Raw genomic sequence first — 15,458 nt, forward strand, 5'->3', positions numbered from 1 at the left:
TACGCTGACAGACACAGCAAACCTTCTTGCCACAGCTTGCATTGATGTGCCATCCTCGATGAGCTGCACTACCTGAGCCACTTGTGTGGGTTGTAGACTCCGTTTCATACTACCACTAGAGTGAAAGCACCGCCAGCATTCAAAAGTGACCAAAACATCAGCCAGGAAGCATAGGAACTGAGAAGTGGTCTGTGGTCACCACCTGCAGAACCACTCCTTTATTGGGGGTGTCTTGCTAATTGCCTATAATTTCCACCTGTTGTCTATCCCAATTGCACAACAGCATGTGAAATTGATTGTCACTCAGTGTTGCTTCCTAAGTGGACAGTTTGATTTCACAGAAGTGTGATTGACTTGGGGTTACATTGTGTTGTTTAAGTGTTCCCTTTATTTTTTTCAGCAGTGTATTATGAAACAAACAAGCCACCTTCCACATACCTTTTGGAAAACAGCTTAAACCCCATCTATTCACTAATATCTTTCTTGATCCTCCACTGTTTAAAACCATTCCGGGTTTCTCTTCTTCAGTTCCTCTCATTTGACACCTTAAAATATAATTATCTCACCTTAACAATGTACCTCACTGTCTTGCCCAGCGGCAGAATCACTAGTGGAGCGGCCAGTGAAACGGCACTGGGGTCCAAAAGGGTTCAGGGGCCCTCTGAGCAGATGGGCCTGGTAGTCCTTGGACTATGCTACAGTGGCAGGGAGGGAGGAGGTGGAGCTGAAGACCAAGCTGTAGTGGAGAATGAATATGCTGTATGTGGTGCTCTGAAGAGGACTAGCGGCCAGGCTTTCGACACTTTTCACCATTGCTGAGGGTTTATTTAATATGCATTTCTGATGTGGTTAGGAGGAAGTGGAACTGAGTCCAGGGACAGTGGGGGTTTTGGAGGAGAATGCTTTTTGTGTGTCAGTGTGCATCTGTATGTGTCAATGTGTGTGGGACAGTGTATGCAAATACCAACACTACAAACACACCCCTGCAATCCAATGCCAACACTACATACAATTGCACATTTTTATTCAAACACGAGCACTATACACAAATGCAAATCTGAATTAAAATGCCAACATGACATACAAAGACGCCCCTGCATTCAAATGCCAATACTATACCCAAACACGCAGCTGCATTTAAAAGCCAGCAGTACACCCAACTACACCCCTGCATTCAAATGCCAACACAACAAACATTAAAACACAGACAATGTTTGCAAATACAACACTTCAATGATGGACAAATGGTAGATCACTAGCTGGCAAAGCATCATTGTAGTTGAACAACAGTTGAGAATCTACCTTTCGGACACCCTTATGTTTGAGGAGGGACCATGAAAATTCCTGCACCAGTACCCTTTCTACATTTCTAGTTCTGCCACTGGTCCTGACAGATACTTACTTAACCTTCCCGCAGTTGTCAATATGTATCTGGTTTCATTCCCGCGGGATTGGAGAGTTTAATAGCCAGTGATGACTGTACGTCTGTTAATCTATACAAAACTACCCCTAGGTATTGAAAGGTCATAGATTATATCAAGTCTTAATGAAAGCAAGTTATTATTATTATTATGATATTTATATAGCGCCATCAAATTCCGCAGGGCTTTACAATGGGTGGACGAACAGTCATGTAGTTGTAACCAGACAAGTTGGACACAAGAACAGAGGGGTTGAGGGCCCTGCTCAATGAGCTTACATGCTAGAGGGAGTGGGGTAAAATGTCACAAAAAGGTAAGGATAGTGTTAGACTAGTGACAGTTGCAGAAGAGGAATCAGTTGGGAGCTATTAACAGTTTAATTGATACGCTTTTATGAAGAAGTGGGTTTTTAACGATTTTTTGAAGGAGTGGAGACTGGGTGAGCATCTAACGGAGGAGGGAAGTGAGTTCCACAGGAACGGTGCAGCCCTCGAGAAGTCTTGAAGGCGAGCATCAGAGGTGGGAGTACGGACAGAAGACAGACGTATAGTTATCTGACTAATTAGCATGTTTGTTTATTTTTATCAGTGTAAATATCAAACATATAGTATATGGTTTAAATAAAAGTGTACATTAGCTCTAAAACATTTGTGAAAAAAATAAAAATTGCCCCTGGGGGGAAAGAAGCTGTAAAACGTAAAAAACATTGTGAGATAGACTGCAAACAGTGCTAAATCACGACCAAATACAAAACAGAACAGTATATGAGTTATAGCATGACACCAACTGGGCTGATGAATATAAAGGAATAAAAATTGTTTAACGTATTCCGAGGCCTTTAAAGGTTTTAGCGACAATTACTGGGATTGTCAGATTACAATGAGCTTTGTGCAATTGTTATTGCATTGAATGGGAAGGAGTATAGCATATGTCTGATTGGCTTCCATTGAGTTGAAGTAAATTTTAAAAGAAGGAAAATAAAATTATTTGGGAAACAAAATACCTTTTGTACCATTGTAAGTCCTTCTTCATTCCATTTCCAGTAAAACCGTCTGCATAAAGCAGGAGGCATGGGCTTATATACACATGCCCGGCTTTCCCCCCAGGAATGAGTTTATTGACCTTCATGCATGGAATCAGCACCATCATCAGGGTCTGGGCCCCTTCTATTCATGCCATTTTAGATCTGTGTTGTAAGATGCTCTAAAGACTTCATGGTCTTGAGAAAGCAAGCAAGACAGAGATGGCACTGACTGCATCTCCAGTACCTGTGCGATGGTGGTGAGCTTGGGAATGGGCCCTCTGGACTAGGGGGTGAGCCTTGTGGACCATACTCAGGGACGGTCCCTGTGGTCAGACTAGGGAGCAGGATCAGTGGTCAGACTCGGTGTCAAGCCCTGTGAGCAGCCTCGGGGGTGGGCACACTTGGGGGGCAGGCCCTGTGGGCAGACTCAGGGGCAGGCTTTGTGGACAGACTCGACAGTGAGTCCCTGCATGGAATGACCTTCTCTACACACATAATACAGCTGTGAATATGGAGGATGTAGGATAGGATACAATTCATTCCTTTGGGAATGTTTATTTAGGACAGTGCTAGGCAGTGCTACTCCTACTCATCTGAATGGGAGACCAGGGACTAAAATAAATGTAAGTGTAAAGGAATGGCTAATCTATAGGTTTGATCACATTCATATACATTCATATTTAAACAGTTTGTCAGATTTCCTTCGTCATTTGCTCACTTAAAATCTAAAACCATAAAAAACAATATGTATTCCAACTCTAGTTTAGCTTTAACAGAATGTCCACACTTGAACTTAGATGAAAACATAATTAGGTGAAACGTTGTTTATTTCCTGTTTTTCTTCTCGCGGTGCAGGGTCTCCACCTCTTTCATGAAGCGCAGGCATAGTTCATCCTGATACGGCAGAGCTGCACATTGCACAGACAGAGGAAGCCCCACTCCTCCCGCCACAGCCTGCAGACACCGCGAGAGAGATGTAACATTGGAGTACAGGCAGTCAGTATAAATGCAACATAGTAACAGTAATGTAACAGTTTCCTTTTGCAAATAAGTAAAGTAATTCACATGTAGTTTACTCCAGATCAGGGGTAAGGCAACCTTCGGCACTCCAGATGTTATGAACTACATCTCCCATGATGCTTTGCCAGCGTTACGGCTGTAAGACCATTATGGGATATGTAGTCCACAACATCTGGAGTGCGCCTTACCCCTGATATAGATAATAATTAGACCACTATTCATGTCTTACATGGCCATTGGGTAATAGACTTTGTCCTTCATTCAGACAAAGTATATGTAGATTTAGGCTTACATTACAATCCACTGTTACTAATCATTAATGGTTTCTACCTTCTGGCTGGAATTATACAAAAGTTCTCAAAGTGATCATAATCCAAAAATCATGTATGTAATGTCGCTGATGTTAGAAAATGCTATCATTTTAAAACTGGACCCAAACTATTCTATCATCATATATTTTACAAAGATGGGTTCAATTGGTCAATATTGCAATATTGCGGGGGGCGTGGCCGAGCTGAGCATGCAGCAGGACGTGTAGGGACCGAGCTCCTCACCCCCTGGCTAACAAATAGCAAATAAATAGCGGCCCAAACGATCCAAAATAATCCAAAATGGTCCGAAACAAAAAATCCCAAGCCCAGGGTGGCTCCCCACGCCGCCACACGGGCACGATGGACAGCTTCATCTGCACACCGAGCACACAGGGCAGCTCCGGACCGCCGGACAAAATGGCGCCCGGATCCCCGAGCCAAGATAGCATGGGGGATTCCCTCCCAGACGACACGCTGACCCAGATCAGGCAGGAGCTGGCCAGGATCTCAACCCAAATGCTTACCAAAGCTGACTCGGGCGGCCTCCTGAAGGAACTCCGGACGGCTATCAGGGAGGAGATCACGGCCTTGCGGACTGATTTGACGGCGGTTGAGGTGAGAGTGGAGGCCCTGGAGACTGAGGCGCAGGCCAGCCGCACGCAACACCGGGCCGCGGAACTGGCGACCACGAGACAAGGGAACATGCTGCTATCCCTCCGACGCCAGGTTGAAGACCTGGAAAACAGGAGTCGGCGGCAGAATATTCGGATCCGGGGACTCCCAGAGCCCGATACAGCTCCTCTGCCTGACACCCTGCGGGCCCTCTTCCAACAGATCCTGGGCCAGGAGTGCCCCAGGGAGATCCAGTTTGACCGCGTGCACAGGGCACTGGGGCCCCAGCGCCCAGACAGCAGGCCTCGCGATGTCCTTTGCTGCCTCCACGCGTACAGTCTTAAGGAGAAACTAATGGCAGCTGCCAGGGACACAGAGAGCATCCAGTTCCGAGGCTCAGAAGTAACCCTCTATCAGGACCTCTCCAGCCTCACATTGGATGCCAGACGTGCCCTCCGACCCCTCACGACCACCCTGCGAGATAGGGGGATCCCTTACCGATGGGGCTTCCCCTTCAGCCTTCAAATCAAGCACGGCAACACGTGGATCCAGGTGCGCTGGCCCGACGATATCCCCAGGGCACTGAGGACCCTCAGACTGCCGAGCATCCGGGTCCGCAATTGGCTCCTGGACACCCCACTGGCACCCAGACAGGACCCGGGCATAGAGGACCACCCGCCCGCGACAAGGAGAGAAGATGCCCAGACACCCAGGATGTGGGGTGGACCGGGCGGAGCGGAGGAGTGACCCTGGAACAGGGAGCATGAGCGGTCCGGTACCGACCGGACCGCGAGGTACTGGGGTGGTCCTGGGAGCTGGGGAGCAGCAGACCCCTAGCGGGATAGTTTAGCATAGGTGGGGTGGGAGGACGAAGCAACCCCATGAACATCAACGGAGCCGCCTCCTCTGCCGGGCAGGACGTCCCTGGCTCCCTGCCCCGCGGTGCCCCATGTAACCGTGACTGTAGTACTCGTTGTGCCCCCCTCCCCCCCCCCCCCCCCCAGCGGAGGATAACCCTAGAAGTCAGTCCCTCCTGAACCCATTGATCCTAGTCCCCTAGATTGCGATAACTGAACTGCAACAGTGCTAACTGCGAAGCTCACTGGCCCTATCCCAGAAGCATAGGCCTATTGCCAATATTGGGCTGTGCGTGATGCCGCGGCCGCCCATTCAGAGGAGCATTTCACACGAACAAGAGGCCTCTCAAGGTCCATATTGTGAGGATAGCACACAGCGCGTTTGAGCAGATAATGGATGGGCAGCTCATGCAACCACTGGCCTGAGCACACAACCCCCAAGAAAGCTGGTAACGCTCATTGTGGACACATAACACACATCCCACATGGCGCTTTGTTATACTTAGACAGCAGTCGCATATAAGCAAGTAAGGCCACGAACGGGAGCCAACCACAAATCACTGAGTGGCACTCCACACACACCAGCGACCCCCCCACCCCCCGAGTTAGAATAGGGACCGGAAGCGGTAGCCCCTGCCCGGGGTTTTGGGTGGGCTGCGAGGGCACTTGGAGTGGGGACGGGGAGTGGGACTCGGGGAAGTGAACTGTACGCTCTGTGCCTGGACAGCACCCGGGGAGACTCGGGATGGGGGTCAATTTGGTCTGGGGCTGCGGGGGGGGGGATCAGGCTTGGGGGGCTGGTGGGGGGGGGGGATCTGTCCCGGGGCCACCAGTGGAGACCGACTAGCGGTCGCCCCAGACCTTTAAGTCCCCTGGGTTGTGGGAGACTGGACCGAGAGAGACCCGCCGGAGCAGCCCGCCCGACACTGCCCCACACCATGATAGCATCAGAACGGGAACCTGACCAGTATATCCTCAAACCAGACCGCAACTTAGTAATGGCTGGCCCAGACAGACGCTGAGGGCCAGGGGGGAGGTCACGATGGAACCACATATATACAGGACAGGTAGTTCTTATCTGGGGACACACCCATCCTTCACACCTGCCCACATTGCAGGCCGCACGCACACCCACAGACGGACTGTAAATCACACTAGGACTGGGGAACGGAAGGGTTGTTAACTTAAGACACGGAACGCCCAGACCGGATCCGCCACCTAGACAGTCAAGTCGACCTTTGTACATAGTTTCATTGTTTTGTTTGTTTACCTCTTTTGACCCACTCACCCCGCGATCACAGACGCAACCACCCCACCGCGACACCGCGACTTGAGGATACCGACTATACGCGAGCCTACCACACCAGACAGACACACCCGGACTCCCCCCCCCCTCCCGACCCCTTCTCCTCCCCCTCCCTGCGTCGCCGTCCCTGCCCTCATGCCCTCCCCGGGGGCTGGGGGGTTCGCCCCGGCGCCCCTGCGCCTCTGGTCCAACAATGTTAGGGGTCTGAATACACCGGAACGGAGGTCGCACCTATTGAGAACAATGTGGGCAGACAGGGTGTCGGTGGCATTCCTCCAGGAAACCCACTTCCAGGGGGGTAGCGCCCCGGCACTTCGGGATTGGAGGTACCCCTTGGGATACTTCGCCAACCACGGAGACTCCAAGAAAGCAGGAGTGGCCATCCTCTTCGCTAGCACTGTGCCATTTCACTGCATAGAAGAAAAGGCGGACCCGAATGGGCGCTACTTGTTCCTTAAAGGCACAATAGCGGACCGGCGCTTCACCTTCGCCTCTGTATACGCCCCCAATGCCAGACAACACCGCTTCCTCGCTAATACCTTACGGTTATTGGAAAGCTTTTGGGAGGGGCTCCTGATCCTCGCAGGCGACATTAACGTCCCAATGGACCCCCGAATGGACACCTCGAGGGGCACTAGCTCATTGTCGGGAACCTGCCTCCGAGCCACTCAGACGGCACTTCGAACAGCAGGGCTGGCGGATGGATGGCGGGTCCTTCACCCGGAGGTGAGGGATTATTCCTACTACTCCCCAGTACACTGTGGACACAGTAGGCTTGATTACATCTTTATCTCACAGGAGTACCTTCACTTGCTACACTCGTGTGAGATCCTCCCTGCTAACTGGTCCGATCACTCACCAGTCCTGGCCGTCATGGCGTCCCCCCTCCATAAGCCCACGCGCCGGCACTGGAAACTGAACGACCAACTGCTGACCGACACGATAGCCCTTGCAGACGCTAAAACAGTGCTTCGCCAATACTTCGATGAAAACGACCCCATGGAGACATCGCACCTGACCCGCTGGGAAGCACATAAGTGCGTAATCAGGGGACACTTTATCAAGGTCGGCACAGCGCGAAAGAAGGAACTACACAGGCTCCTAACGGATCTCCATACGCGGGTCGCCCAGCTAGACCAAGAGCACAAAACCACAAACTCAGAAGAAGCATACCAAGCGCTATTGGAAGCCCGACGGGCCCTACAACGCCAACTGTCAAAGCAACTGGCACACTCGTTGAGGAGGTCCAACCGCCATTTCTATGAGTTCTCCAATAAGTGTGGCCGCCTGCTCGCCAGAATGCTTCAACAGAAACGCCGCCAGAGCCACATTACCAAAATCAAGACGCGCAGTGGTCCCCTCACGCAAGTCCCCGACAAAATAATAGGAGAATTCCGGGAATATTACACCAAACTCTACAACATTACACCTGACAGAACAGACATTGAGACACACAGGAGACAAACGCAGATACAAGCATACCTAGATCAGCACGTTACTCGGACTCTCACACAAGAACAAAGCGAGGAACTTGAATCCCCCATTACGATCGAGGAGCTACAGGGGGCCCTAAAAAACACTCCGCTCAACAAGGCCCCGGGACCAGACGGGCTACCCCCACGCTACCTTAAGGCCTTCGGAGAGATACTGCTGCCAGAGCTGCTGCCGGGCCTGAACTCGCTTCTGGAGGATGGACGGTTTCAGGGGGACACCCTTCTGGCAACCATAACGGTCATACCCAAGGAGGGCAAGGACCCGGCCGCATGCTCCAGTTACAGGCCGATATCGCTGCTAAACTCGGACCTTAAGCTATTCACAAAGATCCTAGCGACCCGCATAGGCCGACTGGTCTCCACTCTAATCCACCCGGATCAAACGGGCTTCATCCCGGGGAGAGAGGCCAAGGACAACACGGTCCGGGCACTTAACATCATGCACTCACAACAGCACTCCGACCGGGGTAGCCTTCTCCTTTCCACCGACGCCGAGAAGGCTTTTGATAGGGTGGACTGGCAGTTCCTACAAACCACGCTACGGAGGATGGGTTTCGGTCCCAACATACTGCGATGGATCGCGGCGCTTTACGAGACCCCGAGGGCCCAGCTCCGGATCAACGGGGTTCTCTCCCCGACATTTGAGATAACAAACGGGACCCGGCAGGGGTGTCCCCTGTCCCCCCTCCTGTTTGCCCTCTCTCTGGAACCATTTCTGGAGGCGGTCAGACGGGATGGGGGTATTACGGGGATCACCCAGGGCGACCGAGAACACAAAGTGGCAGCCTACGCGGATGACCTCCTCTTCTTTATAAGAACACCACTGGTCTCGTTACCTAACCTACTCTCGGCTTTCGACGCGTATGGAGCACTCTCAAACTTGAAACTTAACGCGACAAAGTCGGAAGCTCTCCCCATATCCCTGACTCACGGGCAGGTGGAACAACTGGAGGCACGCTTTCCCTTTCGGTGGTGCCCGCAACGACTAAAATACCTCGGAATCTGGCTGACGAGGGACCTGGACCGGCTCTACCAGGAGAACTTTCTCCCCATCCTCCGCACACTCCAAACGGACCTGATGCGTTGGGGGAAGCTATGTGTATCATGGTTTGGACGGATAAATACAGTGAAGATGAACTTGCTACCACGCCTGCTGTATCTGTTCCAGACCATTCCAATAGCTCTCCCACAAGCCTTCTTCAAGTCCCTGGGCTCTGCGATACTGAAATTTGTGTGGTCGTCGGGCCCACCGAGAGTGAGGAGGGCTCAACTTACCCTCCCGAAACATCGTGGAGGCACGGGACTGCCATCTATACAGGGATACTACCAAGCCTCCCATCTCTCCCGCATCATCGACTGGCATGTGACGGACACGGACAAACAATGGGTCCACCTGGAGCGGACGTGGGCGGGGGGACGGATCCCACTGGTGGTGTGGACACGAACCCCGATGCGAGATCAGGAACTCAGGAACCACCCCTTTATTGGGGCGACACTGAGGATATGGTCGACCATCCGCTACAAGCTGCAGTTCACGACCTACCCCGCGCCCATGACACCGGTAATACACAACCCGGAACTGGCTGACGGCCTGCGAATGCGGGACATAGAAGGTTTTGGAGGGAGGGGGGCCCAACACCTCCGGGCGTGGTGTACCAGGACAGAAATGAAAACATGTGCCGCCATGACAACACATACCAGGCCCACGGGCCTACACCAATTCCGATACCACCAGGTTAAACATTACTACGCCACTCTCCAAGGGAAACAGTTACTACACAGAGACCCCACACAATTCGAGGCATTCTGCTCCAATGGAGAACATTTGACTCGTGGAATATCGACACTCTATGCAATGCTCGGGTCAGCTGACCAAGGGACGCCGGCACATTTCCACTCTAAGTGGGAGCAGGCTACGGGGGTCGCCCTGACGGACCAGCAATGGGGGAAGATACATATCCTAGCGCACCAAGGGATACTGAGCACCAAAATGCAGGAACTTAACTATAAAGTCCTGACCTGCTGGTACAGGACCCCATCCAAACTGAGATCCATGGGGCTGACATCAGATGGCACATGCTGGCGATGCAACGCCGCCGAGGGAACAGACCTACACGTGTGGTGGGCATGCCCCCGGATCACAGGCTACTGGCAACAGATCCATGACAAACTCGTGGAAATCCTAGACGAAGACATACCCATGGAACCCATGCCTATGTTGCTCAACCACACGCAGATGCCGATACCACGCTACAAAAAATCTCTAATTAGGCACTTCCTCAATGCGGCCAAGAGCCTGGTCCCAGCCAGATGGAAGTCGGCGGATGTCCCCACGATATCACAATGGATAGATAAGGTGGACGAAACATACACGATGGAGACCCTCACGGCTGAGCTACGGGGGACTCAGGAGCGCTGCACCCAACTGTGGACCCCTTGGATCATCTACATGGCGGACCGGGGGCGGGACGCGCCGGGGCGGGCCCGCCAGGGACCTGGGGGAGGAGCTGGGGATGCATAGGGGGGAACGTGAGACACAGGGACGCAGACCCCCCCCTTCCCTTTTTTTTTTTCCCTTCCTTCTTCTTCTTCTTCTTCTTCTTCTCCCTTCTCCCCCCCCTTCCCCTCCACCCCCTACCCTTGCCTCGCGCCCAGGACTCGACTGACCCCCCCCGACCAACAGGACTCGACTGACACCCCCCCCAACCAATAGGACTCGGAATGTACGTTAAGGGCCCCCACCCACACAAGACTAGCCTCCCGAGGCCCGAGCGCAGCCACGAGGGGGACCGATAGGCCCGTGCGAGTAGCATAGCGACACCAGACTCCATAGGCGGACATAAGCGGGTGGGAGACAGAGCGGGGAGAGACACACTCGCTGCACACAACTAGACAAGCGATAGGACATAGCCGGGCTCTAAAACTAGACGGACATCGGACGAGACCAGTGGGCCCCACCATGTACTGATAGGATCTCTCAGGGGGGTTACCCGTACAGGGACCCCTTACCCCCGGCCAAGACATAAGCGACGCAGGCAGCCCAAAGATGGCTCTCTCCACCCAGGACGGCTCAGGGACGCTACGACACCCATCCCCAAGACACAGATGGTGGGAGACACTGCCCGTACATCAGGCCGACGAGGCCGCGACCCTAGGGAAACTGACGCTCCACAGGGCAATTCCACCTACCACCCTCCCCCTAGGGGAACGGGCATGACCCACACCTCGAACCGAGGAACCACAACCCAACCGCACATCGAAATGCACCCCCCGGTCTGCCACCCCCCCAAGACCACGGGGTGGGTGTGGGGGCCGTGGGGTGGGCATTGGGAATAGTGACATCCTTAGTTGACCTCCAGGGGCCGACTCCACCAACCCACACGGACTCAATCACCTGCGGAGCCCCAACAATAGGCCAGTAACTCAACGGAGGGAATGACACGGGGGAAGGGTATACTAGATGGGGTCTTTAGCAAACCATTGTTATGTCAAAAAAAATGTTTGTACTGTTACCTAAACATAAAACTAAATAAAGAATGTCAAAAAAAAAAAAATATTGCAATATTGCAAGGCTAAAAAATTATAAGAATTTCTGTCTTCAATGGGTTTTCAATAGACTGCAGGTCGAAGGCTACAGACAGTCAAATACATTGAAAATGCTAATAGGCGACCTATAATGTCCCATATAGACAATGCAGAACATGCTTGTTTCTTAAAGGTAACTGTAAAGGACTTTTCAGACGTACATGTATATTTGTTATTTTAACAATTTAGCTCATTATATTTTAGTTACAGTGCGCATACGTCCTTTAACCAGTGTTTGTTAAGGTTGTGCTGTCAAGTCAGGGGAAGGGATTATTCTGCTCATCCACTAGAACTATTTGGGGTAATTTGTTTTATCTTAGAAAGGTGTTTTCAAATGCTTTTCATGTTCTTTTGAGGCATTGCAATTGCTAAGTTTTCAATGAACTAGTGAAAGTGTAAATAACTCCTCTTTGACAGGATTGTGATCGAAACTTGTTGAACGTAAGGTATAGGTCCTTTTCCACCAAACTGATAATGGTCAAAGTTTTGTTGCAAAGTCTCGTAATGTTGGAATTATGATCACATCAACGTTAATAACATCAGCAGCCAATAAATATTAAATATGAGATTGTTATTTTCCTAATTTAGTATCACTTATACAGTCTGTTCTCCTTGTAATATTCACATTTGCTCCTCACTAGAACTTGTGTGGGAGAAAAGAGTAAGAACGTATTCAAACTAAGCAAACAACCCTTTAATGGCTACCTAGCTTTTCACTGGCATAATAATTTATCAGAAATGATCTTTAGATATCTTGCTTAAGGATAATTACTGGTGAGGTGGTCTGACTCCGATTCAAAACGTGATCTCCTCTCTCAAATGTAGTGTCATTACCTCTGTTCTAACCACCACGGTAATTTTGGTGAGGCATTTAATGAAAACACCGCAAGGCATCGTGTAAACCTACCGGTTGAAAGAGTTTATCCCAAGGATCGTTGTAGTAGCCTTTGTAATGCTTCATTTCATCTTCATCTGCTTGAGTGACGGAGGTCACAGTTACGACACCGGCTGGGAACTGTACCACGTTGAACAACATTGTGTACGATCCAGCAGCTGAAAGATGAAGAACTCATTGTGGAACCTATTTTTAAATATCTTTTTACATTTAATTTATATTTATTTTTTTAAAGCTCCTTAGCAGCCTGGAGATAGAATGACTAATCAGAATAGAAAATAACTGACTATTTTAGGCAAACCAATATACATTTTATGTTCGTGTCTCATGAGCTAGAATGTTGTAAGTCTTCACGGGTTCATTTGTGAAAATACTTTTTTCTTTTTCTTTTTTAACCTGCATCATATGTGTCTATTTTATTTATTACTTTATACAATATGGTTGACCCCTTCAGAAGTTTTAATAGATAACAAGGTAACAAATTGAATACCAATCAATCTTCCAGGATAGCCACTATTAAAGGCTGGTCCTAACATAGGACAGAGAATGACATCTAGGTTCAGCTTCCTCCACTCCGCAATGAATTCAGCTTGATATTCCTGAAATGGTAGATACATATTAGAAGGATACAATAATGAAAGTATCAAGGTAAGTGCTGTATATATGGATATCATATAACTTGTTAACGTGTCAGATAATGAATCTATTCTTCTCCACCCTCATCTTTCAATCATAAGATCCATTTTCAGGAAAGGTCACCTTTTGCCAATCATCATGGTAATCTCACTGTACCCAGATTTTGCTTGTAACCTCTGTCCAAGAACCTGTCATTCTCTAATTACGACCTGGGCTAATGCTTAGATACTTACATTTCTTCAAGTGGTTTGGGTGCAGTGTCCCTGTCCCCTTAGTCCATCACAGGGTTAAGACAGCCACTAGAGGCACATCCAACATCTTCAAATCCTCAATAAGAAAGCATTGCGTTAATGCTTTCATATGGGAAAGCCTAAAGTGTTACACATGCGCATTGGGCTTCTCGCATGACTGATATCGGAGTAGGTCGAGAGTCGTAGAGCACCGAGGTAAGCATTAAAAGGGTAATTTAACCCTTTTATTCACCGGGGGTGTGCGGGGGCAGAGGGGCACTACAATGTTAGGAATACAGAAATATACTCCTGTCACTATATTGTTCCTTTAAGTCATTCTTCTTAGCTTTGATCTTGACCCTGCCTCACTTGTGTTGGGAAATATTGTACCAACTAAAGGTTATTCTTATACATAAAACAAATCTGGCTGTATGGAATTTGGTGTTTTCCAGTGCTTTCATCTACTTGCTCTATTCTATTCATCCATCCCTCCATTCCTAAATTTTTATTTCTCTCTCCCTAGATCTGCATATGAAAATGTTTCCTGTCTTCTCTCTATTATTGCTACCACTGAATAGGAAGCCTGGTTATGATATGACGTATGTAAATGTGCACCCATAGGTGCTTCTCCTTTCCTCCAATAGACCAGCAGGGGCACGTCTTCTGGTCCTGTAATGATCACGAACTATGCCGGTATATTACAAATAAGACCTTCGCAACTACTACTTTAAAAAGTTCCATAGCCGCAGGGCAGTACCCAGGATCAGTGATGCTGTTATTGACACTATGAGTGGGGAGCAGTAAAGCATGATGGGATAGAGGTCCAGTACCTGCAGCAATGCTTGATCGGCCCACTGTTCCTTCACAGAGCTAAACAATGTGTCAGAAAGGAAGCCGGTTAATAGAAGCTTATAATAAACCTCAATAAATACAGTAACTAGAATCTAACAGATCACAAACTCCATCAGCTGCAAAGCTTCATATTGTTACCTTGCACCTTGGCAGCACAACACCATGTCGGCGATCCTCGGAAACTGGAAGAAAGGAAGACACAAAAAGTGTAACACTATATCAGTGCTTTATTAAATACATTACTGATTACATATCAAATATTAAATCTACCCGCCCTCTGAACTACATCCTCAAGCACCACCATGTATTTTTTTACCTACACCATTACAACCTACTTTTGCTACCCTTACCCTTTGTGTCACTATACCCCACGCCCTCTAGCATGTAAGCTCATTGAGCAGGACGCCTTAACTCTCTTAAAAAGAAAACGGAATTTTAGAATGATACATTAGCTTACTCCTGGGCTACAATGGTAAATGCTACAAGACATAGGAAGGGAGTTACTACGGGTATGACTGCTACAAAGCCATCTGCCAGCTAGGATAAACAGTTTTCCCATATTAGTGCCATGACTCCGAGGTGTTACTGTATATGATAATTGCCATACTCAGGGTTCCAGGGTCCTTCTCATTTTGCTTACCAACGGCTTAAGGACAAAGTACAAAGCTTTCTTCACCACTGTCGGAGTGCGAATCATCGAGATCAGACCACTAAGATTTCGGTCAACCGAATTATTGTTACTGAGAGAAGAAAAACAAATACAAAGCACATGTAAATTATCATGTTATCATCCTATTGGGTTTAACCCTAAAGGAGCGCTGTACTATATTTGTATATGTCTTTTTAAATATGCTATAATAGTGCAATAGTGTGATAGTTCAACCCCCTTAAATAATATATATTTTTTAAATCTAAACACGCTTTTACCATTATTCCATCGCCGTCAGCAGTCTACTAGGGGCAGTCGGCTCCCCCCCTTTCAATGTCATCTTGGCACAAGACTTTGATCCAATTCTCATTTAGAAGCATTTAACATTCTAGGCGCCTGTGCAGCTCTCGCCGCCATCCGCCATAAAAATCCTCTCATAGAGAATCACTGAACGCAAGGATTCTCTCCATGAGAAGCCATGAACGTGACACTGCGCACGCACATGGTATTTGCATTTAAAAGAGGTGAGCTGATGGTCAGCTGTCAGCAGGGCCGTCTTTAAGGAGG

The 15,458-nt window shown here is 49.2% G+C and overlaps 1 protein-coding gene across 1 annotated transcript in view; it reads right to left on the minus strand.

Annotated features, from left to right (window-relative positions):
- Positions 1–2,956: 2,956 nt before the first annotated feature.
- Positions 2,957–15,458, minus strand: part of LOC134568982 (vitamin D3 hydroxylase-associated protein-like) — a 38,688-nt gene continuing 26,186 nt past the window's right edge. The window contains exons 10-15 of the mRNA XM_063427749.1: positions 14,883–14,982; positions 14,381–14,424; positions 14,221–14,260; positions 13,015–13,123; positions 12,537–12,682; positions 2,957–3,399 (exon numbers count right to left, since the gene is read on the minus strand). Coding sequence (XP_063283819.1) covers positions 3,271–3,399; positions 12,537–12,682; positions 13,015–13,123; positions 14,221–14,260; positions 14,381–14,424; positions 14,883–14,982 — 568 coding nt within the window. The 3' untranslated portion in view covers positions 2,957–3,270. The remainder of the gene's footprint in view (positions 3,400–12,536; positions 12,683–13,014; positions 13,124–14,220; positions 14,261–14,380; positions 14,425–14,882; positions 14,983–15,458) is intronic.

This window comes from Pelobates fuscus, chromosome 7 (assembly GCF_036172605.1).
Source record: "Pelobates fuscus isolate aPelFus1 chromosome 7, aPelFus1.pri, whole genome shotgun sequence".
Lineage (NCBI taxonomy): Eukaryota > Metazoa > Chordata > Amphibia > Anura > Pelobatidae > Pelobates > Pelobates fuscus.